The 27,145-nt window shown below is 45.0% G+C and overlaps 2 protein-coding genes across 5 annotated transcripts; both read left to right on the top strand.

The window, feature by feature from the left end:
• The first annotated feature begins 475 nt into the window (after nucleotides 1-475).
• On the top strand, nucleotides 476-22,640 carry LOC109882333 (protein FAM189B). Of its 2 annotated transcripts, XM_031787402.1 has the most exons (14): nucleotides 476-2,029; nucleotides 4,995-5,051; nucleotides 5,308-5,415; nucleotides 5,607-5,723; nucleotides 10,628-10,735; nucleotides 11,046-11,206; nucleotides 14,277-14,376; nucleotides 14,691-14,763; nucleotides 15,405-15,708; nucleotides 15,803-16,143; nucleotides 18,520-18,588; nucleotides 18,681-18,863; nucleotides 19,003-19,149; nucleotides 19,224-22,640. In XM_031787402.1, the coding sequence occupies exons 1-14, from the start codon at nucleotides 1,799-1,801 to the stop codon at nucleotides 19,232-19,234; spliced, it is 2,010 nt and encodes a 669-aa protein (XP_031643262.1). In that variant the 5' UTR covers nucleotides 476-1,798; the 3' UTR covers nucleotides 19,235-22,640. The 2 variants fall into 2 exon arrangements, with proteins under 2 accessions (XP_031643262.1, XP_031643261.1); XM_031787401.1 differs by having other exon boundaries at nucleotides 1,715-2,029; nucleotides 19,003-22,640.
• A 394-nt stretch (nucleotides 22,641-23,034) lies between these two features.
• fdps (farnesyl diphosphate synthase (farnesyl pyrophosphate synthetase, dimethylallyltranstransferase, geranyltranstransferase)) lies at nucleotides 23,035-27,058 on the top strand. 3 transcript variants are annotated; one of them, XM_020474438.2, is made up of 10 exons: nucleotides 23,035-23,224; nucleotides 23,873-24,028; nucleotides 24,197-24,337; nucleotides 24,499-24,579; nucleotides 24,785-24,907; nucleotides 24,994-25,082; nucleotides 25,229-25,301; nucleotides 25,401-25,478; nucleotides 25,564-25,698; nucleotides 25,880-27,058. In XM_020474438.2, the coding sequence occupies exons 1-10, from the start codon at nucleotides 23,201-23,203 to the stop codon at nucleotides 26,072-26,074; spliced, it is 1,095 nt and encodes a 364-aa protein (XP_020330027.2). In that variant the 5' UTR covers nucleotides 23,035-23,200; the 3' UTR covers nucleotides 26,075-27,058. The 3 variants fall into 3 exon arrangements, with proteins under 3 accessions (XP_020330027.2, XP_020330028.2, XP_031643264.1); XM_020474439.2 differs by lacking the exon at nucleotides 23,035-23,224 and adding an exon at nucleotides 23,286-23,415; XM_031787404.1 differs by lacking the exon at nucleotides 23,035-23,224 and adding an exon at nucleotides 23,597-23,632.
• The last annotated feature ends 87 nt before the right edge of the window (nucleotides 27,059-27,145 follow it).

The raw sequence follows: 27,145 nt of genomic DNA, 5'->3' as shown, positions 1-27,145 counted from the left end.
AGAATTGCATGTTGGTGCATCACTCTTGTCTCTCCCACTAAAATAGTGTATCTCAGCTTACAGGAATCAGTGCATTGTCTCCCAGTCTCTAAACCTTCCCAGTTTCATGAATAAATCTAACAGCCCCCCCTAAAGAGCATTGCTGCATTTTTACACTATGACAATACCAGCTGGGCAAAATGTGTCCTTTAATGGCTTACATAAATGTTCTTGTTGAGGCCCTCACCATTCTTCCCCCTGGTATGTATAGGCCTATATAAGAGATGAGGATGGAACCAAAGTGAAACATAATGTAACATGCAGACAGTCCTATAGTGTGAGACGTGTATAATAGTGAACTACAACTGCCTATAGTCCTGGGACTACAAACTTCCTGGAGGCCTCACAGTGCAGTGAAATCCTATCTGATTGGCTGGCTGCAGTAATCCTTGAAGGTGGGCGCCCCTCCCGCGCAGCATCAGCACCAGGACACGCAGGCTTTGCCGCATCCTCCACGCGCGTCTGGCGTGCCTTTTCGTCACATGACGACGTGTCGGTTTACAAACACTAGGCATTCCTTTCTTTTGCCTCTATGGTGAAGGAGAGATAATGGAGGGATGGGGTGATGGTGAACGGGAAAGAGAAGAATGATCATCAGCAAGGCTCTTTGACTTGGGAAACAGATGTGTGTGAAACTGGAACCGATCGCTTGAGGTGTGTGTGTGTGTGACTTATAATTCGGTGCAGTGAGGTAGATGTCCGGGATATACACGAGCAGAACGGGAGGCCCGCGTGACTGCTGCAGGGAAGAGAGAAGAGGACAGAGGGGGTTGAGTTTGTGTGGTCCACCGCAAAACTCCCACGGAGTCGAAAGATGGAAAGAGGAGGCATAGCAAATGAAAACAGCACAAACGTGCCGACGGCTCAAGGAGGATGGACTTTCTATAATTTATTTACGTTTACTTTCGACGGATTTAAGTAATTTCTTAACCTGAACGGTTTGCCGACCGGACCGATTAAGATCTGATCAAGAGCTATCTCTCTCATCCTTCGGATAGGTCCGGTAGTCGGACCTTCGAGAGGACAGGACAACTCGGGCCTTGTTTCGATGCTTGTTCCTCGTCACCTTGACAAGATCCAGACCCACTCACCGCCCTACGCAATACACGTCGTTTCTCATTACCGTAGAAACAACGGGATATCTGGTGCTTAATAACGGGTGCAGCTACAGGACTGCGGCTTCGGGGCTCCACCCACCGCAATGCTATGGGCCTTGGGAGGTAGAGATATGGAGAGAAAAGAACAGAGGAACGGAGCTGTGTGTCGTAAATGATTCAGGTTCTCAAGGATTAGCCCTAGATATTTTTTCTTATTTTTCTCCTCACGTGAACATGTTGTTGAAGTTTGTCTGGGGTGCAGATGTAATAGGACATATACACTCTGCTAAGCAGCTATTGCTGTTTTCATATGCTAAATAGCCCAGTCTTCTGAGTTGAGAGTTTTTGGAAACTGCACTGTGGCGTGTCAGGATCGAACCTTGGGGATTATTGCACAACGGGCTTTGTCATCTGCCAATTGACAACGCAGGGCCAAAGTGAAAAGGGGGTGATTTTTTTCAAAGCAACCAACTCTCCATCTCTCTTACACACTCACACTCACACACACACATACACACACACACACACACACACACACACACACACACACACACACACACACACACACACACACACACACACACACACACACACACACACCGCATATAGGCCTACGCACACATACACAGACTCACCACTCTCCACACATACACACACCAGCCATGCCATCCCCGTCAGACTCCAGCAGTGTAGTGTCAGCCTCTGGGTCTAGGGGCTGGTCAGATAGCTGCCGGGGCATGTCTGGCCGTCAGGGTGGGGCCAAACTGCTGCTGTACCTGGGGCTGTGCCACCTGGGCCTGGGGGCCATGGTCCTGGCCTTCTCCTTCACCAGCATGGCCTTCACATCCTCAGCCCGCGTCCGACAGTCCTGCCCCTTCTGGGCCGGCTTCTTTGTGAGTATCCTGTGGGAGCATCTCTAAATGGGCTGAATCACTACCTTTCCTTCATCTGCACTGATAAGGAGGGACTATCCTGGAGACCTAAATATCATGTTTAGCAGGATAATCATAAGTCCATTATGCAATGGAGGAACATGATCATAATTCAAAAAAATAGATTTACGGTTTACAGATGTGTGACCTTCATTTGATCACTATTTCACAAGCAAGGAATAAGGCCTTTAAGAAATGTAAGAACTCTCAAGAGCAGCATGATTTTGTCCTATATAAACGTCACAGGAATGAAGCACAGAGCAGGATGGATGAAGCTAAGAGCAGGATGGATGAAGCTAAGAGCAGGATGGATGAAGCTAAGAGGGGTTACTTTGCTGAGAAAATAATTGAAAACAAAAATGACCCTAAAAAGCTTTGGAAATCATTTAAGGAACTAGGCTGTAGTAGTACTACCAAAAACATACTAAACAGTATTGGACTGAACATCAAAGGGGAGATGGTATATGAAAAAGCAAAGGTTTCCAATGAATTCAACTCTTTGTTTTCTTCTGTTGCCAGCAAGCGTCCCACCAGTTCTGGTTTGTATGGAAGCAACCAAGTCAAGAAGTATTATGTAGAGTTAGGGGTTCAGCCAAACTCTTTTTCTTTTGCAAAGGTAGAAACAGCCAAAATAATCAGTATGCTGGCAGAGCTTAAATGCTCCAAAGCCACAGGCCTGGATAATATTCCTGCAAGGTTTCTAATAGATTCTGCTGAGCAAATTGGCCCTTGTATTACGCATATTGTTCATCTCTCTCTTGAACAAGGCACCTTTCCCAGGGACATGAAACAAGCTAAAGTTATACCTCTGTATAAGAAGGGGATAAAGTCTGATCCTGGGAATTATAGGCCTGTATTTATCCTCTGTATAAGAAGGGGATAAAGTCTGACCCTGGGCCTGTATCTATCCTCAGTGTAACATCAAAGATCCTGGGGAGAATTGTACATGAGCAAATGTTTGAATATGTTAACAAACAGGGTCTAATGTATGATTTTCAGTCAGGTTTTAGAAAAACATACTCCACTGATTCATGTCTACTTTACTTGACTGACTTCATCAGAAAATATTGATGAGGGAAATCTGTGTGGAATGGTACTGCTTGACCTAAGGCCTTTGATACAGTCTCCAAACTGGAGGCACTGGGGTTAAAGCAGTATCCGTCTAGGCTGGGTAAAGTCCTATTTATCAGGAAGGGAGCAAGTAATAGAGGTTAATGGTTCACTGTCTCAAGCTAAACCAATGAGTTGTGGCGTTCCGCAGGGGAGCGTGCTTGGGCCTCTGCTGTTTTTATTGTATATTAATGATATGAAAGATGCTTGTTCTTGCTGTCTTTTTCTTTATGTGAATGACTCTACACTACTGGTGTCTCACAAAAGTAAAACTATGTTGGAGAGCATACTTAGCACAGAGCTTACTAACATTAGCAAATGGCTTGGAGATAATAAGCTATCTCTGCACTTAGGGAAAACTGAAGCAATTATTTTTGGATCCAGACCTAAATTGTGTAGGTTGTCTGAAATCAGAGTGGAGTTAGGGGGTGAGGTGCTGACTACTAAAACCTCTGTTAGCAACTTGGGATGTATCCTTGATGGAAGCTTGGGAGGTGTGAGCATGGCCAATAAGGTGCTAGGGAAGGTTAATGCCAGAACTAAGTTTTTGTCTAGAAAGTCCAAGCTGCTTGATAAGGACTCCATGAAAGTGCTAGCTACTGCCCTCATTCAATGCCATTTTGACTATGCGAGTACTTCCTGGTTTGGGAGTCTTATCTAAACTTATGAAGGGGAAGCTCCAGATAGCCCAGAATAAGCTGATCAGGGTGGTATTGAAGGTGAGTCCACTTACTCACATAGGCAGGAGCTGCTTTCAGGAACTAAACTTTTGAGGCTAGGGTGTCCCAAATTAGACTAGGTTTGGTTTATAGGAGTATTTATGGTCCTGCGCCCAGATATTTAAGTGATTACTTTCCTCATGTTAGGGATGCACACAATCACAGCACCTGACCAGATGTTGCTGATGTGTGCTTATACCGGTTCAGGAGTAATGCTGGGAAAGGTAATGTCTTGTATACTGGAGCCTCAGAATGGAATGAGTTGCCTCTGCCTATAAAACAACATCCTCTCTGGGCAGCTTTAAAAGTAAAGTAAAATGTGTTTGATGTCCTCTGTGCCCATATGAATAACTATGATGTAACTGGAATGATGTATGAATAACTATGATGTAACTGGAATGATGAGATAGATGTTCTTCTTTGTTTTAGTTTCATTATTTCACTGCCATTCAGTGTTTAACTGTGTTCCATCTTGTCTAGCCATCTTGTCTAGCCATCTTGTCTAGCCATCTTGTCCAGCCATCTTGTCTCAAGAGGACCACAATGGAAATAAGTCCCAGACTTTATTGTGTGTTATCCTCGATGATTTTATTCATGTGCATGTATGGCTTTTAAGTTTTATGTGTTCTTGTTTTTTTTAAATGGTCGAATTAATAAACTAAACTAAACTAAACTTCATGCTAAGCATGAAATGCAAACCTGTAGTCTATTTGAGTGTTTTCCACTTTGACATTTCTGGCTTGATTTGCCCTGAAAATGTATCAACCCCTACAAAAATATACACAAATTATAATTCACATTTCCTTTTGCAGCAGGATTATTGTCCAAACTGCACCAAACTGTCTCAAATGAAGATCCTACATCTGAATGTGAAACTCACCCCTGAAAAGACAGAAGGCTGTTTTATAGGTGAAAGTAATATGGAGAATGTCTCTGTCAGATGGAGATGGAGTGCAGATGGAGGAAAGGATTCATGGAGAAGAAACCTCTTCAGAATATTGAAATGATTACATATTTCCTGGCTGTGGTTGATTGTGTTCTAGATGTGAAAATTGATGAATGTATTTTCCTTACTGTAATTTGTGTGTTGTTCTTAGGTTGTGGCATCAGGGTTAGTTGGACTTATCTCATGGAGAAGACCACTCACTCTGGTGGTGAGTAGTACACAAGTGTCTATTTATATGTCAATGGTGTGTGTGTGTGTGTGTGTTTGTGCGTGTGTATGTTTGTGCGTGTGTATGTAACTGACCAAACTGCTACCTGATTGGAACACAGGTCATCTGCACACCGAGCCCACCGAGCTACAGCCTATAGGCAGCGAGAACAAGTATTTAGGTCACAGGCAAGGTTACTCATCCCATGTGTAGTTCTCTGACCCCCTGCGTGTCCTCCCCACGTCTCCCTCTCCAGGTGTCCCTCTTCATGCTGCTGTCTGCTGTGTGTGTCATCCTTAGTCTGGCTGGATCCATGCTCTCCTGTCAGAACGCACAGATGGTCAAGTCACTCCTCACCTGCCAGGTATGTAGGGAAAGGCGAAATGGGTTGCACCACTGAATGCATTCAACCAAAATGTGTCTTCCGCATTTAACCCAACCCATCTGAATCAGAGAGGCGCACACAGCCCTGTGGAGAGTATGTGTGTGTGTGTGGGTGGGGGGTGGGGTGGGGTGGTGATGTGTGTGTGTTAATTCTCTGTGTGTGTTTTTCAGGTGGAGAATGGGTTGTGTGTGTGTTGCGCCCCAACACACTCCTGCTCTATAAACGAGGAGGAGACCCTGGTACTCTACCTAAATGCAGACTGCCACTCTGTCAGACATCAGCTCAAGGTGTGTGTTTAATGACAGCTCAGTGTGTGTGTGTTTTATGACAGCTCAGTGTGTGTGTTTTATGACAGCTCAGTGTGTGTGTGTTTTATGACAGCTCAGTGTGTGTGTGTTTTATGACAGCTCAGTGTGTGTGTGTGTTTAATGACAGCTCAGTGTGTGTGTGTGTTTGTTTTATGACAGCTCAGTGTGTGTGTGTGTTTGTTTTATGACAGCTCAGTGTGTGTGTGTGTTTTATGACAGCTCAGTGTGTGTGTGTGTGTGTGTGTGTTTAATGACAGCTCAGTGTGTGTGTGTGTTTAATGACAGCTCAGTGTGTGTGTGTGTTTTATGACAGCTCAGTGTGTGTGTGTGTGTTTAATGACAGCTCAGTGTGTGTGTGTGTTTTATGACAGCTCAATGTGTGTGTTTTATGACAGCTCAGTGTGTGTGTGTGTGTGTTTAATGACAGCTCAGTGTGTGTGTGTGTTTAATGACAGCTCAGTGTGTGTGTGTGTTTTATGACAGCTCAGTGTGTATGTGTGTGTGTTTTATGACAGCTCAGTGTGTGTGTGTGTTTTATGACAGCTCAGGGTGTGTGTGTGTGTGTGTGTTTTATGACAGCTCAGTGTGTGTGTGTGTTTAATGACAGCTCAGTGTGTGTGTGTGTGTGTGTGTGTGTGTTTTATGACAGCTCAGTGTGTGTGTGTGTTTTATGACAGCTCAGTGTGTGTGTGTGTTTAATGACAGCTCAGTGTGTGTGTGTTTTATGACAGCTCAGTGTGTATGTGTGTGTGTTTTATGACAGCTCAGTGTGTATGTGTGTGTGTTTTATGACAGCTCAGTGTGTGTGTGTGTTTAATGACAGCTCAGTGTGTGTGTGTGTGTGTGTGTGTGTGTGTTTAATGACAGCTCAGTGTGTGTGTGTGTTTAATGACAGCTCAGTGTGTGTGTGTGTGTGTGTGTGTTTAATGACAGCTCAGTGTGTGTGTGTGTGTGTGTGTGTTTTATGACAGCTCAGTGTGTGTGTGTGTTTAATGACAGCTCAGTGTGTGTGTGTGTTTTATGACAGCTCAGTGTGTGTGTGTGTTTAATGACAGCTCAGTGTGTGTGTGTGTTTGTTTTATGACAGCTCAGTGTGTGTGTGTGTTTGTTTTATGACAGCTCAGTGTGTGTGTGTGTTTTATGACAGCTCAGTGTGTGTGTGTGTGTGTGTGTGTTTAATGACAGCTCAGTGTGTGTGTGTGTGTTTAATGACAGCTCAGTGTGTGTGTGTGTTTAATGACAGCTCAGTGTGTGTGTGTGTTTTATGACAGCTCAGTGTGTGTGTGTGTTTAATGACAGCTCAGTGTGTGTGTGTGTTTTATGACAGCTCAATGTGTGTGTTTTATGACAGCTCAGTGTGTGTGTGTGTGTGTTTAATGACAGCTCAGTGTGTGTGTGTGTTTAATGACAGCTCAGTGTGTGTGTGTGTTTTATGACAGCTCAGTGTGTATGTGTGTGTGTTTTATGACAGCTCAGTGTGTGTGTGTGTTTTATGACAGCTCAGGGTGTGTGTGTGTGTGTGTGTTTTATGACAGCTCAGTGTGTGTGTGTGTTTAATGACAGCTCAGTGTGTGTGTGTGTGTGTGTGTGTGTGTGTTTTATGACAGCTCAGTGTGTGTGTGTGTTTTATGACAGCTCAGTGTGTGTGTGTGTTTAATGACAGCTCAGTGTGTGTGTGTTTTATGACAGCTCAGTGTGTATGTGTGTGTGTTTTATGACAGCTCAGTGTGTATGTGTGTGTGTTTTATGACAGCTCAGTGTGTGTGTGTGTGTGTGTGTTTTATGACAGCTCAGTGTGTGTGTGTGTGTTTTATGACAGCTCAGTGTGTGTGTGTGTTTAATGACAGCTCAGTGTGTGTGTGTGTGTGTGTGTGTTTAATGACAGCTCAGTGTGTGTGTGTGTTTAATGACAGCTCAGTGTGTGTGTGTGTGTGTGTTTAATGACAGCTCAGTGTGTGTGTGTGTGTGTGTGTGTGTTTTATGACAGCTCAGTGTGTGTGTGTGTTTAATGACAGCTCAGTGTGTGTGTGTGTTTTATGACAGCTCAGTGTGTGTGTGTGTTTAATGACAGCTCAGTGTGTGTGTGTGTGTGTGTGTTTAATGACAGCTCAGTGTGTGTGTGTGTTTTATGACAGCTCAGTGTGTGTGCTTTATGACAGCTCAGTGTGTGTGTGTGTGTTTTATGACAGCTCAGTGTGTGTGTTTAATGACAGCTCAGTGTGTATGTGTGTGTGTTTTATGACAGCTCAGTGTGTGTGTTTTATGACAGCTCAGTGTGTGTGTGTTTAATGACAGCTCAGTGTGTGTGTGTTTAATGACAGCTCAGTGTGTGTGTGTGTTTAATGACAGCTCAGTGTGTGTGTGTGTTTGTTTTATGACAGCTCAGTGTGTGTGTGTGTTTTATGACAGCTCAGTGTGTGTGTGTGTGTGTGTTTAATGACAGCTCAGTGTGTGTGTGTGTTTAATGACAGCTCAGTGTGTGTGTGTGTTTAATGACAGCTCAGTGTGTGTTTGTGTTTTATGACAGCTCAGTGTGTGTGTGTGTTTAATGACAGCTCAGTGTGTGTGTGTGTTTTATGACAGCTCAATGTGTGTGTTTTATGACAGCTCAATGTGTGTGTTTTATGACAGCTCAGTGTGTGTGTGTGTTTAATGACAGCTCAGTGTGTGTGTGTGTTTAATGACAGCTCAGTGTGTGTGTGTGTTTAATGACAGCTCAGTGTGTGTGTGTGTTTTATGACAGCTCAGTGTGTATGTGTGTGTGTTTTATGACAGCTCAGTGTGTGTGTGTGTTTTATGACAGCTCAGGGTGTGTGTGTGTGTTTTATGACAGCTCAGTGTGTGTGTGTGTTTAATGACAGCTCAGTGTGTGTGTGTGTGTGTGTGTTTTATGACAGCTCAGTGTGTGTGTGTGTTTAATGACAGCTCAGTGTGTGTGTGTGTTTTATGACAGCTCAGTGTGTGTGTGTGTTTAATGACAGCTCAGTGTGTGTGTGTGTGTGTGTGTGTGTGTGTGTGTGTGTGTGTGTGTGTGTGTGTGTGTGTGTGTGTGTTTAATGACAGCTCAGTGTGTGTGTGTGTTTAATGACAGCTCAGTGTGTGTGTGTGTGTGTGTGTTTAATGACAACTCAGTGTGTGTGTGTGTGTGTGTGTGTGTGTGTGTGTGTGTTTTATGACAGCTCAGTGTGTGTGTGTGTTTAATGACAGCTCAGTGTGTGTGTGTGTTTTATGACAGCTCAGTGTGTGTGTGTGTTTAATGACAGCTCAGTGTGTGTGTGTGTGTGTGTTTAATGACAGCTCAGTGTGTGTGTGTGTGTGTGTTTTATGACAGCTCAGTGTGTGTGCTTTATGACAGCTCAGTGTGTGTGTGTGTGTTTTATGACAGCTCAGTGTGTGTGTTTAATGACAGCTCAGTGTGTATGTGTGTGTGTTTTATGACAGCTCAGTGTGTGTGTGTGTTTAATGACAGCTCAGTGTGTGTGTGTGTGTTTTATGACAGCTCAATGTGTGTGTTTTATGACAGCTCAGTGTGTGTGTGTGTGTGTTTAATGACAGCTCAGTGTGTGTGTGTGTTTAATGACAGCTCAGTGTGTGTGTGTGTTTTATGACAGCTCAGTGTGTATGTGTGTGTGTGTTTTATGACAGCTCAGTGTGTGTGTGTGTTTTATGACAGCTCAGTGTGTGTGTGTGTGTGTTTTATGACAGCTCAGTGTGTGTGTGTGTTTAATGACAGCTCAGTGTGTGTGTGTGTTTTATGACAGCTCAGTGTGTGTGTGTGTTTAATGACAGCTCAGTGTGTGTGTGTGTTTTATGACAGCTCAGTGTGTATGTGTGTGTGTTTAATGACAGCTCAGTGTGTGTGTGTGTTTAATGACAGCTCAGTGTGTGTGTGTGTGTGTGTGTGTGTTTTATGACAGCTCAGTGTGTGTGTGTGTTTAATGACAGCTCAGTGTGTGTGTGTGTGTTTTATGACAGCTCAGTGTGTGTGTGTGTTTAATGACAGCTCAGTGTGTGTGTGTGTGTGTTTTATGACAGCTCAGTGTGTGTGTGTGTTTTATGACAGCTCAGTGTGTGTTTTATGACAGCTCAGTGTGTGTGTGTGTGTGTGTGTGTTTAATGACAGCTCAGTGTGTGTGTGTGTTTAATGACAGCTCAGTGTGTGTGTGTGTTTATGACAGCTCAGTGTGTGTGTGTGTGTGTTTTATGACAGCTCAGTGTGTGTGTTTCATGACAGCTCAGTGTGTGTGTTTAATGACAGCTCAGTGTGTATGTGTGTGTGTTTTATGACAGCTCAGTGTGTGTGTTTCATGACAGCTCAGTGTGTGTGTTTAATGGCAGTGTGTGGCGTCTATATTCTCTGAGAGTATGTGGGCTACATTTCCTGATGTCGACAATAATTTTTGCAGATTACGTAAGCAGAGCATAATATAATTGCCAAGGCACATGATGCATGCTGCAGTATGTATAAATGATTACAATCAGTAACCAAACTGCTCCTAACTGCCCTGGCTGTGTGTTACATGCTGATCTCCCCTCCTCTGTTCCAGGACCTGTGTGTTACGTGCTGATCTCCCCTCCTCTGTTCCAGGACCTGTGTGTTACGTGCTGATCTCCCCTCCACTGTTCCAGGACCTGTGTGTTATGTGCTGATCTCCCCTCCACTGTTCCAGGACCTGTGTGTTACGTGCTGATCTCCCCTCCTCTGTTCCAGGACCTGTGTGTTACGTGCTGATCTCCCCTCCTCTGTTCCAGGACCTGTGTGTTACGTGCTGATCTCCCCTCCACTGTTCCAGGACCTGTGTGTTATGTGCTGATCTCCCCTCCTCTGTTCCAGGACCTGTTGTTCAGTGCTTGTGGTCTGAGTGTCCTCTTCTCTGTTCCAGGACCTGTTGTTCAGTGCTTGTGGTCTGAGTATTCTCTCTACCATCATCTGTACTCTCTCTACTGTCACCTGTAGTATACACATCTTCTCCCTGGACCTAGTGCACCTGGTGAGTCCACACACTGTATTCCTGCTTAGCACGTTCTCTCTCTCTCTCTCTCTCTCTCTCTCTCTCTCTCTCTCTCTCTCTCTCTCTCTCTCTCTCTCTCTCTCTCTCTCTCTCTTTCACACACACACACACACACACACACACACACACACACACACACACACACACACACACACACACACACACACACACACACACACACACACACACACACACACACACACACACACACACACACACACAGACAATATTTTCTTTATCCATCCCTTATGATTTCTCCCCTCCTCTATCTCTGTTTGTTTCTCTCTAGCTCGCTCCGCACCGCTCTCGCTCCGTCAACCCAGAATGCACCACTCCTCAGGACGCCTTCCTGACCAACATCATGGACTTTGAGGAGTTTGTCCCGCCCATCCCTCCGCCCCCCTACTACCCCCCTGAATACACCTGCAGCTCTGAGACAGACGCACAGAGGTAATAACACACACACAGGTAGCCTGCAGGTTAGAGCGTTGGGGTTGCTGGATCGAATACCGAACCTGACAGGGGGATAAATATTGCTCCAGGACCGCTGGACAATGGTGATCCTAGCTGTGACCCCACCCCACTTGTTACAGTTTTTCTTCAATTGCTAAAAAGCATTGGTCAATACTGAATCCATTTTTTCAAAACTCTTCACTCAGTCTGCATTACCAACATGCATCTTGGCCAAACACTTAATCTCACCTCCAAAACTCAGTCAAACCACCAAAACACTTCATACATGTCTCAAAATAAGCTTGTTCGACCAGAACACTGGCAACAATTCTCAGTCAGAAAGCATACAGTACATTGTCACTCATAACACACGGACCTAAATATCACTAACAGGGTGCATTACATAAATGAGGAACTTCTCTTTGAGGTTTGAATGAATTTTCACGTAAATCAGTATTTCATTATAGAATAAGAATAACACCTTTTCCCTTTATTGACTGTACTAAAGTATATGGAACAAGAAGGAATCAGAAATGCAGCAATTTGCTTCAATAACCTTAATTTTTTCTATATCTTTGCATATAGTAATTTACTGTTGAAATAACAAATTCCAGAAATTCAAGGGCTGCAATAATAATTACAAAAAACCATCATCAACATGTCTAGTATAATCACTCCTACTGTACAGTACTGTGAGGGTTCTAGTTCTCATCAACATGTCTAGTATAATCACTCCTACTGTACAGTACTGTGAGGGTTCTAGTTCTCATAAACATGTATAATATAACACTCATACTGTACAGTACTGTGAGGGTTCTAGTTCTCATCAACATGTCTAGTATAATCACTCCTACTGTACAGTACTGTGAGGGTTCTAGTTCTCATCAACATGTCTAGTATAATCACTCCTACTGTACAGTACTGTGAGGGTTCTAGTTCTCATAAACATGTATAATATAACACTCATACTGTACAGTACTGTGAGGGTTCTAGTTCTCATTAACATGTCTAGTATAACACTCATACTGTACAGTACTGTGAGGGTTCTAGTTCTCATCAACATGTATAGTATAACACTCATACTGTACAGTACTGTGAGGGTTCTAGTTCTCATCAACATGTATAGTATAATCACTCATACTGTACAGTACTGTGAGGGCTCTAGTTCTATAATCACTCATACTGTATAGTACTGGAGAGAGGGAGAACTAGAACCCTCACGGTACCTTACAGTATCAACATGAAAGCAATGAAAAATGATTCACAGTTTGGTCCAAATACATTTCTGTGTCACTGACTGTGTGAAGAGTTTTGACAATATGACTTCAGTTTTGACCAATGCATGTTAGCAATTGGGGAAAAAACTGTAAACACTTGTGTGCAACAGGACAAATATATATACACTGCTCAAAAAAATAAAGGGAACACTAAAATAACACATCCTAGATCTAAATGAATGAAATATTCTTATTAAATACTTTTTTCTTTTCATAGTTGAATGTGCTGACAACAAAATCACACAAAAATTATCAATGGAAATCAAATGTATCAACCCATGGAGGTCTGGATTTGGAGTCACACTCAAAATTAAAGTGGAAAACCACACTACAGGCTGATCCAACTTTGATGTAATGTCCTTAAAACAAGTCTAAATGAGGCTCAGTAGTGTGTGTGGCCTCCACGTGCCTGTATGACCTCCCTACAACGCCTGGGCATGCTCCTGATGAGGTGGCGGATGGTCTCCTGAGGGATCTCCTCCCAGACCTGGACTAAAGCATCCGCCAACTCCTGGACAGTCTGTGGTGCAACGTGGCGTTGGTGGATGGAGTGAGACATGATGTCCCAGATGTGCTCAATTGGATTCAGGTCTGGGGAACGGGTGGGCCAGTCCATAGCATCAATGCCTTCCTCTTACAGGAACTGCTGACACACTCCAGCCACATGAGGTCTAGCATTGTCTTGCATTAGGAGGAATCCAGGGCCAACCGCACCAGCATATGGTCTCACAAGGGGTCTGAGGATCTCATCTCGGTACCTAATGGCAGTCAGGCTACCTCTGGCGAGCACATGGAGGGCTGTGCGGCCCCCCAAAGAAATGCCACCCCACACCATGACTGACCCACCGCCAAACCGGTCATGCTGGAGGATGTTGCAGGCAGCAGAACGTTCTCCACGGCGTCTCCAGACTCTGTCACGTCTGTCACATGTGCTCAGTGTGAACCTGCTTTCATCTGTGAAGAGCACAGGGCGCCAGTGGCGAATTTGCCAATCTTGGTGTTCTCTGGCAAATGCCAAACGTCCTGCACGGTGTTGGGCTGTAAGCACAACCCCCACCTGTGGACGTCGGGCCCTCATACCACCCTCGTGGAGTCTGTTTCTGACCGTTTGAGCAGACACATGCACATTTGTGGCCTGCTGGAGGTCATTTTGCAGGGCTCTGGCAGTGCTCCTCCTGCTCCTCCTTGCACAAAGGCGGAGGTAGCGGTCCTGCTGCTGGGTTGTTGCCCTCCTACGGCCTCCTCCACGTCTCCTGATGTACTGGCCTGTCTCCTGGTAGCGCCTCCATGCTCTGGACACTACGCTGACAGACACAGCAAACCTTCTTGCCACAGCTCGCATTGATGTGCCATCCTGGATGAGCTGCACTACCTGAGCCACTTGTGTGGGTTGTAGACTCTGTGTCATGCTACCACTAGAGTGAATGCACCGACAGCATTCAAAAGTGACCAAAACATCAGCCAGGAAGCATAGGAACTGAGAAGTGGTCTGTGGTCACCACCTGCAGAACCACTCCTTTATTGGGGGTGTCTTGCTAATTGTCTATAATTCTCACCTGTTGTCTATTCCATTTGCACAACAGCATGTGAAATGTATTGTCAATCAGGGTTGTGGACAGTGGACAGTGTGATTTCACAGAAGTGTGATTGACTTGGAGTTACATTGTGTTGTTTAAGTGTTCCCTTTATTTTTTTGAGCATTGTATTATTATTAAACACACACTCTAGCATTTGTAAATAGGCAATAAAATCAGTCTTCATTGTTTGTCTGTGTGTCTATATGTCCTCAGTATCACCTATAACGGGTCGATGGAGAGTCCAGTTCCTCTGTACCCCACTGACTGTCCCCCTCCTTACGAATTAGTGATGGGACAGAGAGCAGCTAGCCAGGTCAGTGGGGGAATCTGGACATGTTTGCTGGTGTGTGTGTGTGTGTGTGTGTGTGTGTGTGTGTGTGTGTGTGTGTGTGTGTGTGTGTGTGTGTGTGTGTGTGTGTGTGTGTGTGTGTGTGTGTGTGTGTGTGTGTGTGTGTGTGTGTGTGTGTGTGTGTGTGTGTGTGTGTGTGAAAGAGAGAGAGAGAGAGAGAGAGAGAGAGAGAACGTGCTAAGCAGGAATACAGAACAATTGTCTCTGTGTGTGTTTGTTTGTGTGTGCATGCGGGTGTATGTGTCTATTAAACACATGTGCTGTGTGGTTGTCTTTAGGCCACGGTGTTTGACAGCCATGGGAATGAGCTGTCTGGAGAGAGGGCCACATCCACTGCCTTCAGCGGAGAGGGTCAGAGTCACACATGCTACATTCTGTTCACTTCAGCTCTGTTATTCATGTTTTTACCAGTCTGGTATTGAAAGGAGAGTTTCCATGAAGGGCCCATTGACTCTGGTTCTTTACCTACAGTTCAAGTCAGAAGTTTACATACACCTTAGCCAAATACATTTAAACTCAGTTTTTCACAGTTCTTGATTTTCCCATGATGTCAAGCAAAGAAGCACTGAATTTGAAGGTAGGCCTTGAAATACATCCACAGGTACACCTCCAATAGCCTATCAGTAGCTTCTAAAGCCATGACATCATTTTCTGGAATTTTCGAAGCTGTTTAAAGGCACAGTCAACTTAGTGTATGTAATCTTCTGACCCACTGGAATTGTGATACAGTGAATTATAAGTGAAATAATATGTCTGTAAACAATTGTTGGAAAAATTACTTGTGTCATGCACAAAGTAGATGTCCTAACTGACTTGCCAAAACTATAGTTTGTTAACCAGAAATTTGTGGAGAGGTTGAAAAACTTGTTTTAATGACTCCAACCTAAGTGTATGTAAACTTCCGACTTCAACTGTAAACAGGCAACACTGCCAATTCATAAATTTAGCCTAATATAAACAAGTAAATGAACCGTCTCCCTCCCTCCCTCCAGTCTCCATGGACAGTGGTTCTCTGTTGATGTCAGAGATCATTGACATCCCAGACGACTCCTCACCTTCAGAGGACTCCGGCCTCGTGGGGGTGAAGGCTAGGGGGGAGAGAGCGAGCACCGGGGGAGTGGAGGGGGGAGACGGGGGAGAAGGAGGGGAGTATGTCAGCTTCCGTGGCCCCCCTCCCCAACCCCCGGAGAGTCCCCTGGTAGAGAGTCCCCTGGTGGGCCCCAGGGCCAGGCGATGCTACAGAGGAGAGAGGTCCAACTCCTGCTCCTCATCTAGCACTGCTACAGCTACATACAGGTAAATACAAGGACAATCACACACACAGTTCACAGCCACTTTCTTACAGCTCCTTCTCAAAAGAGAACCCCCCCCCCCCCCCCCCTCTTTGCAGGTCTCCAGTGTTGAGGCGACAGGCTATGTTGGCCAGTAGTTGTTCCCAGTTGGAGCTGCTAGGGGGCGCCACCTCTCACCAACGCTCCTCTATCCTAGAGAAACGAGTCGGGCCTTGCACCCCTTTACGACGCGGTTCTGCCTCTGCCTCTGCAGCTCCTCCCACTTCCTCATCCTCAGCTGTCAATCAGCAGGGTGGTCACGGCAACGGCGTACCCCTCCCCCTACAGTCGTTGTACTTGCGTCGTCAGGGCGGAAGGAGCGAGAGGGGGGATAGTGACGGGCTTCTGCCCCTAGTGAGGTCACACAGCGAGCCTGGCCTCAGCTCTTCTGCTGATACAGGTGGGTACACACTAGAGGTCGACCGATTAATTAGGGCCGATTTAAAGTTTTCATAACAATCAGATTTTTTTTTTTACACCTTTATTTCATTTTGATTTAACTAGGCAAGTCAGTTAACAACACATTCTTATTTTCAATGACGGTCTAGGAACAGTGGGTTAACTGCCTTGTTCAGGGGCAGAACGAAAGATTTTTACCTTGTCAGGTCAGGGATTCAGTCTTGCAACCTTAGGGTTAACTAGTCCAACACTCTAACCACCTGCCTCACGAGGAGCCCACCTGTTCCGCGAATGCAGTAAGAAGCCAAGGTAAGTTGCTAGCTAGCATTAAACTTAATCAATCATAATCACTAGTTATATCTACACATGGTTGATGATATTACTAGTTCATCTAGCGTGTCCTGCGTTGCATATAATCGATGCAGTGCACATTCGCGAAAAAGGACTGTTGTTGCTCCAACGTGTACCTAACCATAAACACCAATGCCTTTCTTAAAATCAATACATAGAAGTATATATTTTTAAACCTGCATATTTAGCAAAAAGAAATCCAGGTTAGCAGGCAATATTAACCAGGTGAAATTGTGTCATTTCTCTTGCGCTCATTGCACACAGAGTCAGGGTATATGCAACAGTTTGGGCCGCCTGGCTCGTGGCGAACTAATTTGCCAGAGTTTTAGGTAATTATGACATAACATTGTGCAATGTAACAGGAATATTTAGACTTATGGATGCCACCCGTTAGATAAAATACGGAACTGTTCCGTATTTCACTGAAAGAATAAACGTCTTTGAGATAATAGTTTCCGGATTCGACCATATTAATGACTTACGGCTTGCATTTCTGTGTGTTATTATGTTATAATTAAGTCTATGATTTGATAGAGCAGTCTGATTGAGCGATGGTAGGCACCAGCAGGCTCGTAAGCATTCATTCAAACAGCACTTTCGTGCGTTTTGCCAGCAGCTCTGCTGTTTAAGACTTCAAGCCTATCAACTCCCGAGATTAGGCTGGTGTAACTGATGTGAAATGGCTAGCTAGTTAGAGGGGTGCGCGCTTGCTCTGCAAGGGTAACGCTGCTTCGAGGGTGGCTGTTGTCGTTGTGTTCCTGGTTTGAGCCCAAGTAGGAGCGAGGAGAGGGACGGAAGCTATACTGTTACACTGGCAATACTAAAGTACCTATTAGAACATCCAATAGTCAAATGTATATGAAATACAAATGGTATAGAGAGAAATAGTCCTATAATTCCTAGAATAACTACAACCTAAAACTTCTTACCTGGGAATATTGAAGACTCATGTTAAAAGGAACCACCAGCTTTCATATGTTCTCATGATCTGAGCAAGGAACTTAAACGTTAGCTTTCTTACTTTCTTCTCCAACACTTTGTTTTTGCATTATTTAAACCAAATTGAACATGTTTCATTATTTATTTTAGGCTAAATACATTTTATTGATATATTATATTAAGTTAAAATAAGTGTTCATTCAGTATTGTTGTAATTGTCATTATTACAACAACAACAAAATTACAAATCGGCCGATTAATCGGCATCCGTTTTTTGTCCTCCAATAATCGGCATCGGCGTTGAAGTCATAATCGGTCGACCTCTAGTACACACACACAACACACATGTACAGACATCCAGTGTTAGTGATTTACAACTCACACTATGAACACACTATGAACACGCTATGAATACACTATGCAAGAAAGACATGGTGATAGTTTGCATTTCATATTTATATCATACCTCCCTTTCTCTGTCCCTCTCTCTCTCCCTCTCACCCTTACTCTCTCCTCTTTTCCCTCCCTCCCTCCCTCTCTCCCTCCCTCTCTCCCTCCCTCTCTCCTCTCTCCCTTCCTTTCTCCTCTCTCCCCTCCCTCCCTCTCTCTTTCCTCTGACCCTTCCCTCTCTCTTCTTCCTCACTCTCCTCTTTTCCCTCCCTCTCTCTCCCTCCCTCCCTTTCTCCTCTCTCCCCTCCCTCTTTCATCTGACCTCTCTCCCTCCCTCCCTCTCTCTCTCTCCCTCCCTCTCTCCTCTCTCCCCTCCCTCTCTCCTCTCTCCCTTCCTCTCTCTCCCTCCTCCTCCCTTTCTCAACTCTCCCTCCCTCTCTCTTCTCTCCCTCTCTCTTCTCTCCCTTCCTCCCTCTCTCTCCCTTCCTCTCTCCCCTCCCTATCTCCTCTCTCTCTCCCTCCCTCTCTCCTCTCTCCCTTCCTCTCTCTCTCTCTCTCCCTTCCTCCTCCCTTTCTCAACTCTCCCTCCCTCTCTGCTCTCTCCCTCCCTCTCTGCTCTCTCCCTCCCTCTCTGCTATCTCCCTCCCTCTCTGCTCTCTCCCTCCCTCTCTGCTCTCTCCCTTCCTCTCTGCTCTAGTTGACTTCAGTGATGGCTCAGTGGGCAGTAAAGGAGTGAGGGAGGGCTCTCAGACCTCTACAGACACAGGTGAGAATCTAAAGGTTAGCGGTTAGAGAAGGCAGTATTGACCACCTTTGGGTTAGACACTACAGATTATAGTTTATGTCTGTCTTCCCCAGGTCCGTCCTCCGAGGCATGCCTGCTACCCCCGCTCCTCTCTGGTGCCCCCCTCAGCCCTCCTCCCCAGGAAGGGCAGTGTGAAGGCAGCCACCATGGGGCGCAACTTGCCCCTCTCCAAAGGCCCCACCAACTCTCCATTGCACCTGCCCAAAGAATGCAACCGCTCTCTTGGGGACCTCAAGGTGTGTAATGGCTGAAAAAGACTAATAACAGCAGCCATAAACTCTGCAAAGATACTTATATCTAGAAATGAACATATTGTATGTAGAAAGATTATGCCAGGTCCTCATTTCTCATCCTCTCTCCTTTTCTTCCTGTCAGGTGACGAGGGGGTTGGTGGCTCGCTTCCTGCAGCGCTCCAAACGGAACCTGGCGTCCGCCGCAGAGCATTCTGGGAACACGGGACAGGGTCAGAAAAGGAGAGGCGGGGTGGAGGGCAACGGGACAGGCCATCTCCCTTTAGAGCAGGTAACACACACTGACACATATAGACACATACAGTAAATACACACACACTCACACTAGTGTCTGTCTGTCTCAAGGTGTTACGTAACTCCTGGGGGGCCAGCCAGGGATCCCACCCGCCACACCCTCATCACCGTGGTCACCACCACTCCCATAGCGACAGCCGCCACAACCGCCGTCATAGCAACCAACCCCCTGTGACGGAGGGGATCCACTTGCGCAGCTGCGGTGACTTAAGCTCCTCCTCCTCTGCGTCGCTATGGCGATTACTGACGGCCAACCCCCCCCACGGGTCATCAGGTGCACTGTACACAGAGTCAGCCCTGTAAGAGGGGGAGGAGGGAGGAAAGATGGGAGGGGATGGGGAGGAAAAGGAGAGGAGGCAGAAAGTGTACCCACACAGAGGAGAGTGGAGGCATGGTATGGTCTAATGAAGAAGAGATACAAAGGGAGGAGGAGAGGTGGAGGATGGTAGGATGAGTTAGACAGGGGAGAGGAAGGATGAAGGAACAGGCTACTGACATATCCTGATGGGCGGTGGAAGGAGTCAGCACTATGAGGAGGGAACGACTGGACCTTTGCTACAGCCTTGTTCCAATACTTTCAACATGCATCCTACCGCTTTCCCTTCCTCCTTCCCCTTGGAGCCCTCCTCTGCGCCTGGCCTTCCTTTCCTGAACTTTGACCTCTCAACTAACCTCCTACCTTCAACCTTCACCTAGCCATACTGAACACAACTCTCTGGGATCTCTCTTTAACTTCAAGACTAGAGAGGATGGAGAGAAGGAGTAGGATAATGAAGTTTGCTCTAGACTCTGAGCTATGGTCAGTTTAGTGTTTCTCCTCCTAATGGTTAAGGTTAGGATCAGTGGAGCATAAGCTGATCCTAGATCTGTGTCTAAGGTAAACACTTTTCTGGAGCTGTGAACATCACTCTTACACGAACCGCATACACTCATTAAACTGCTCACTCTTTTTCAAAACTCAAATGTACGTTCATTTGTCCAGCTCTTCATCCGGAGCGAAACTCACTTTAAGTGTTCACGAAATTCACCTTTTTGTCTTCCATTCGTGAAATGGTTAACCTTCCTTTTCTCCTGATGACACTGTAAAATGTACAGAAAAATGTACACTCATTTTGCCCACTGACAGTGAAAGTTTAATGGCCTGCTAGTGTCGCCGTATGTTTACAAACTTACATCTTTATTAGTCTTTTTTTTGTGGTTCATTTTCTTGAGGTAAAATCAACATGTAATCCTCAACACCCCTTACCTAGTCCATCTCCAATCTGGCTTCAGAAGAAAGGTGCCTCAAACTCAAAACTCACACACCATCTACCCCAAACTCAAAACTCACACACCATCTACCCCAAACTCAAAACTCACACACCATATACCCCAGACTCAAAACTCACACACCATTTACCCCAAACTCAAAACTCACACACCATATACCCCAGACTCAAAACTCACACACCATCTACCCCAAACTCAAAACTCACACACCATCTACCCCAAACTCAAAACTCACACACCATCTACCCCAAACTCAAAACGCACACACCATCTACCCCAGACTCAAAACTCACACACCATCTACCCCAAACTCAAAACTCACACACCATCTACCCCAGACTCAAAACTCACACAACATCTACCCCAAACTCAAAACTCAAAACTCACACACCATCTACCCCAAACTCAAAACTCACACACCATCTACCCCAGACTCAAAACTCACACACCATCTACCCCAAACTCAAAACGCACACACCATCTACCCCAAACTCAAAACGCACACACCATCTACCCCAGACTCAAAACTCACACACCATCTACCCCAAACTCAAAACTCACACACCATCTACCCCAGACTCAAAACTCACACACCATCTACCCCAAACTCAAAACTCAAAACTCACACACCATATACCCCAAACTCAAAACTAACACACCATCTACCCCAAACTAAAAACGCACACACCATCTACCCCAAACTCAAAACTAACACACCATCTACCCCAAACTCAAAACGCACACACCATCTACCCCAAACTCAAAACTCACACACCATCTACCCCAAACTCAAAACGCACACACCATCTACCCCAAACTCAAAACTCACACGCCATCTAACCTAACCTAAACTCAAAACTAACACACCATCTACCTCAAACTCAAAACTCACACACCATCTACCCCAAACTCAAATCTCACCCACCATCTACCCCAAACTCAAAACTCACACACCATCTACCCCAAACTCAAAACTAACACACCATCTACCCCAAACTCAAAACTAACACACCATCTACCCCAAACTCAAAACTAACACACCATCTACCCCAAACTCAAAACTAACACACCAACTACCCCAAACTCAAAACTAACACACCATCTACCCCAAACTCAAAAATAACACACCATCTACCCCAAACTCAAAACTGACTCTTATTACACCGGTCTAAGACATCATACTCCCAAACTCGGCATTTCCTGTCTCTGAGATTACCTTGGACATAGCGATTTTATTTGTATGTTATGGTACAACCCCCCATAATGTACTCCAAATGAAACAGGAGCCTTGTTCAAATACTACAATTTCACTCCCTGTGTATCAAATCCTACAAAATAACTAACCTCCCCCTAAGAATGACTTTAGCTGCATGTTTTGGCAATGCTTCTTACTTTTCTCCCTTTCTCTCTCTCTCTTGCATCCAAAACCTAGTTGCTCTGAGCCTTTGGAAATGTGTTAATGTATAGTGAAGGGGATGGATCAATGTTGTGCTGTTGAACCCAGAGCCGTAGATATACTGGGTTCTAACTAACTATCATCCATGAACTCTGTGATGTGTCTGGCTCTGGCTGAACGGTTATGTCTGATCAATTACACCTCAGTATGATTCCCAAAGCACTAAAGAGATTCTTGCAATAAATGTACAGATACGTTTGTATAGATGTTGGGGATCAGATATTCAGGATGGTAGTTCCACCAAGACCTGGGAACTATGAGAATCTGGATATTATAGTCTGATACTGGAGGTTGGATGACATAAAGCATGCAGTATTCTTAGAAGACATACTGTCTGGATTGGAATAGAAAGCTGGCTAACCTCAACCCAGTCAGACAAGAGTTATACACTCAATGGCGATATTGTGAAGACTTAAGTTTTGAATATACAAACGATTATGTATGTAAGTGATTTAAACACAACACACAGATACACATATGCACACACACACACACACACACACAACCACACACACACAACCACACACACACACTCAAACACACAGAAGCACTGAGCTGTGTTAAAAATGTTGCTATAATTTCTACCTCCTATTTTGCACAGTGTATAATTGTATGGCTTGAAGTGATAGAGCCTAACTGAATAAACATATTATTCTCTTCAAATATGATACATAAATGTTCTAATGCAAGAACTTTTAATGCAAGTAATGTATTTCAACATATTGAATAAATGATCCACAACATGAAAGTGTTCATGTGTGTAATGCGCTCAAAATGTGTAGCTAGGTTAAACATTTTATAGAAATGCGCTATTTATTCTATTCTTATGGAACCACAGATTTAATGTTGCATATTATATATTGTTTCATGTATTAGACTATTAGCCAAGGAAGCTCTAACTCATGCTTGGGTTGAACCTCTAACTCATGATTGGGTTAATGTACATGTTTTGAGGGCAGTTCCTTTCACCACAAAACTCTCTAAACATCAGACATGTTTCCCCCCATCTAAACTCCCCCTCTTCCGGATTTCTATTGGTTAGTCAGCCCGAAAGCCCATCCTGGTTCGATGGCGTTATCGAATCAAAAAGCTCATGTCATATGAAGGCTTGTGGTCCCACGGGCCTGCGATCACTCGCGAAGGCTGTCGGGAGGTTTAGTTCAGAAGCTATGCGATAAAATAAACACCAACGTGGTCAAAAACTACAATACACCGAATTCCCTAGTTCTGTGTGCGTCGTACTCTCCCATTTGACAGGTAAAGAGACACCAGTGAAGAGGGATTTGACAAACAGACTGTCACTATGAGCAAGGACAAGATAATCATGGTAAGAAGGACAGCAGATATTGCAACCTAGTGTGTAGTTGCTTATTTAGTTATCTATTTATGAAAGGGGTCTAACGTTCAGGCGTGATATCGCCTTGTGTCGTGATTGGCAAGCCAGACAAGTTTATTATCTGGAGACGAAGCGCTGTCTACTGTAGCTAGGTAACGTTAGCTAGCTAGATGTATTCTAAGGTAACGTGCTATTTTTTTTCTAATGTTAGTGGGTCATCTCTATTATTAGACTTTGTTTATCTGGGTCTTTCGAGCTATAGTTTCGCCTCAAATTCGTCACATTACTGCAGAGAACATACTTTCGAAGCTACTGCTGACAGCACCGCTGGGTTGTTGCTAGCGGTCATTTACTGTAGTTGTGCAGTTTGCTGTAAAGATGTTCATCCTGTCTGCTTGTGTGTGTGTAATGAGCTTACAGTTTTAGTTAGTTAGCTACATTGCTATAGCCAACTAACTTAGTACTGGTAGTTAACAAACTGAGAGTTGTTGACACAGTGAACTATGTTTCTGTATAAGCATTCTTTGGGTGGGATAAGCACAAACCAGATCTTTATTTACATGTGATGCTTTGGAAACTAATGCTGTTGTTTCTCCCTCCTGCTTTTCCCTTACAATCTGAAATGTCCTCTGCTCTCAGGGTGACAGTAGTTGCAGCAACGGGACCAACCACTCGGGGGCGGTGCAGTCAGACCCACAGCTGTTTGAGGCCCAGTTTGAGGAGCTGGTGACCGAGCTCACAGAGCAGGACCTCACAGACTCTGTCCTCGCTGACGCTCTCAACAGACTCCGAGAGGTAGGGTGTGTAGGGGTTGTAAGAACACCATAGGAAGTTTTTAAAGTATTTCTCCTTCACATCTATGAGAAGTGTCTAGGGGTAGGTGCTAGGGTATGTTTTGAGAAATTGAGATGTGCAAAGATGCCATACAACTCATCTCTATTTCTCTGTCTCTCTTTCTCTTAGGTGTTGCATTACAACACTCCTGGAGGAAAAAGAAACAGAGGTCTGTCTGTGATTGGCTCTTTGAGGGAGCTTGTTCCTCCCACTGAGCTGACCCAGGATGCTGTGCGACGGGCCTTGCTGGTTGGCTGGTGCATTGAGCTGGTGAGAGCGATACACACACACACACACAAAGTTATTGCCTCAGTTAGCACTTTGCTGAGGTACCACAGTGAAGTGACTGACGCTGCCTTTTTATTTCTCTCTCTCTCTCTCTCTCTCTCTCTCTCTCTCTCTCTCTCTCTCTCTCTCTCTCTCTCTCTCAGCTCCAGGCGTTCTTCTTGGTAGCTGATGACATCATGGATGCTTCAGTGACTCGGAGAGGTCAGCCCTGCTGGTACAAGAGGGTGAGACTGACTGTTATCGCTCTCACAAGAAATATTGTCTAATCTGAAAGCATTGTTATGGTCAGCCAACTGGTTTACCCAAAACTAACTGTAAGCTTACATCAACTTCCATACTGCATCAACTGTCAACAACACCATGTGTCCCTGTTAACATAGTAGGCTTCAAAGGGTTTTCTCAGTCAGTAACATAGCTGTTGTTTCTCAGGAGAGAGTGGGTCTGGATGCCATCAATGATTCCTTCCTCCTGGAGGGATCCATCTACAGACTACTGCGCAGACACTGCAGGGCACAGCCCTACTACGTACACCTATTGGAGCTCTTCACTGAGGTACACAAACACACACACACACATACTTACACAGCTGACTCTTGTGCTGTAGCTGACTATTGTTTCTCTGTCCCTGTGTGTTTCAGACGTCCTTCCAGACCGAGCTGGGCCAGGCACTGGACCTGATGACCGCTCCTCCTGGTCAAATAGACCTCAACCGCTTCACCATGGAGAGGTTTGTAAGAGGGAGAGGGGTGGGATATAGCGATGGAGGGTATATGGAGATTCAAGGTACAGGTGATTGGGGGGTGTTGAGTGTATTGTTGGGGTTTGGAAGGGTATAATCTTTACTCTTTCTCCCTCCCTCTCCCTGTGTGTCAGATATAAGGCCATAGTAAAGTACAAGACTGCCTTCTACTCCTTCTACCTCCCCGTGGCAGCAGCCATGTACATGGTGAGTGTTTAGTGTCGTAATGTCTGGTCAGTCTCATTATACAAGGTGCAGAAACTGTAACTTATACAAATGGTGTATCTCTTTCTGAATAATTCCCAGGCGGGTATCGACAGTGAAGAGGAACACAACAACGCCAAACATATCTTACTGGAGATGGGAGAGTTCTTCCAGATACAGGTGAGACCACAGTAATTCTATGAGACTGTTCTTGTGGGTGTGTCAGTCATACCAGCATGGTTTTACAATGTTTCTCTGTTGCCAGGATGACTACCTGGATTGCTATGGCGACCCGGCGGTGACAGGGAAGATTGGAACAGACATCCAGGACAACAAATGCGGCTGGCTGGTGGTGACCGCTCTAGGGGTCATGACCCCAGTACAAAGGGCAGAGCTGGAGGTGAGGGGTCAACCATGAACAGTCACAGTTGACCATTGAACTGTAAACACACCTAAGCCATGATGGATGGATGATTGAGGGAATGAATGCATTTATTCACTTCTTTACATAGCTCAATACAGTAAACTGCTCTGACTAGAATATCTCTGAGAAATAATTCACTTTTATTGTCTTCTTCCAGTCATGTTATGGTCGGCATGACAGTGTGGAGAAGGTGAAAGCACTGTACAACACCCTACAGATGCCCACCCTGTACCACCAATACGAAGACGACAGCTATCAGCGCTTACAGAAACTCATCTCGCGTCACGCCCAAAACCTTCCACACGCAGTTTTCCTCAACTTCGCCAAGAAAATCTACAAGAGAAACAAGTGAAGAATATGATGAGGAGACTGTTTTTATTTAGTGTGTGTTGCAATGTAGCTGGACTGAGGAGGGCTAGTTGGTGTGGCTGCTTCCATTTCGGTCCCTTGCTCCTACCCCTTCAGTGAATACCATGGGGTTAAGGGCTAGGGCAGGGCTCTCCAACCCTGGTCCTGGAGAGCTACCATCCTGTAGGTTTTCGCTCCAACCCTAATCTAACGCACCTGATTGTAATAAGAGTGGAAACCTACAGGAGGGTAGCTCTCCAGGAACAGGGTTGGGGAGCCCTGGGTTAGGTTAAGGGTCTAGGGAACTTTTATTTTAGGTCCCTAGACCCTTAACCTAACCCAGGGCTCCCCAACCCTGTTCCTGGAGAGCTACCCTCCTGTAGGTTTCCACTCTTATTACAATCAGGTGCGTTAGGGCTTTAGTTTGGACTGCGAGTGAGCCTGGTTGAGATTAGACCAGTCAGTGAGATTAGACCAGTCAGTCTTAAACCTGGTCTTCAAGGTGCCCATTTTTGTTCTCCGTAATATGATTTTCAATTATGTACAGAATAACTGATTACTCAAACTGGGAATACCATGTCATCAAAAAGTATGTCTGTCTCTGTATCAATCTCTTTATTTATTGATGATGACGTGAGTATGACATGTCACTGTTAGCAGCTGTCTGCTCTAGAATCCTGTGGATTTGATGATGATGATGATGGCAGGGAGTTACATTGGTTGATGATCACATCAATCAGGATGACAACCTGGGGCTCTGGTCTCTACCGGCAGAGGGCTCTGGTCTCTACCGGCAGAGTGAATGGACTACAGCAGGAAGCTGCCTGATAGGAACAATCCTGCTGTCTCTCACACCATGTTCTTTGTATTATGTTTTCTCTATCTCCCTCTGTGTATAATCATCTCTTTCTAATTACTACTGTACATCTACCTGCTGCTGACAATATGGCATCTTATTGCTTTTAATAAAGAAATGTGACCAACATGGGTTTAGTAGTCAGACCTTTTGTGGAAAACAATATACAGCGAGCAGTAACATTGTGTATGACTTTCCATCATGATTCATAAAGACAAT

The sequence above is a fragment of the Oncorhynchus kisutch genome, linkage group LG13 (genome assembly GCF_002021735.2).
Source record: "Oncorhynchus kisutch isolate 150728-3 linkage group LG13, Okis_V2, whole genome shotgun sequence".
In the NCBI taxonomy this organism is placed as follows: domain Eukaryota; kingdom Metazoa; phylum Chordata; class Actinopteri; order Salmoniformes; family Salmonidae; genus Oncorhynchus; species Oncorhynchus kisutch.
Note: the sequence above shows the minus strand (reverse complement) of the source record. Positions and strands in the feature narration are given on the sequence as shown.

What these genes read in the sequence shown, in the direction of transcription:
- LOC109882333 (XM_031787401.1), top strand. Translation starts at nt 1,799, where the DNA reads ATGCCATCCCCGTCAGACTCCAGCAGTGTAGTGTCAGCCTCTGGGTCT. An exon ending in CCTTCTGGGCCGGCTTCTTT is followed by an intron (nt 2,030 to 4,994) that starts GTGAGTATCCTG and finishes TGTTGTTCTTAG; the next exon opens with GTTGTGGCATCAGGGTTAGT. An exon ending in CACTGCCTTCAGCGGAGAGG is followed by an intron (nt 14,764 to 15,404) that starts GTCAGAGTCACA and finishes CCCTCCCTCCAG; the next exon opens with TCTCCATGGACAGTGGTTCT.
- fdps (XM_020474438.2), top strand. Translation starts at nt 23,201, where the DNA reads ATGAGCAAGGACAAGATAATCATG. An exon ending in TTGGCTGGTGCATTGAGCTG is followed by an intron (nt 24,338 to 24,498) that starts GTGAGAGCGATA and finishes TCTCTCTCTCAG; the next exon opens with CTCCAGGCGTTCTTCTTGGT. An exon ending in TACAAAGGGCAGAGCTGGAG is followed by an intron (nt 25,699 to 25,879) that starts GTGAGGGGTCAA and finishes GTCTTCTTCCAG; the next exon opens with TCATGTTATGGTCGGCATGA.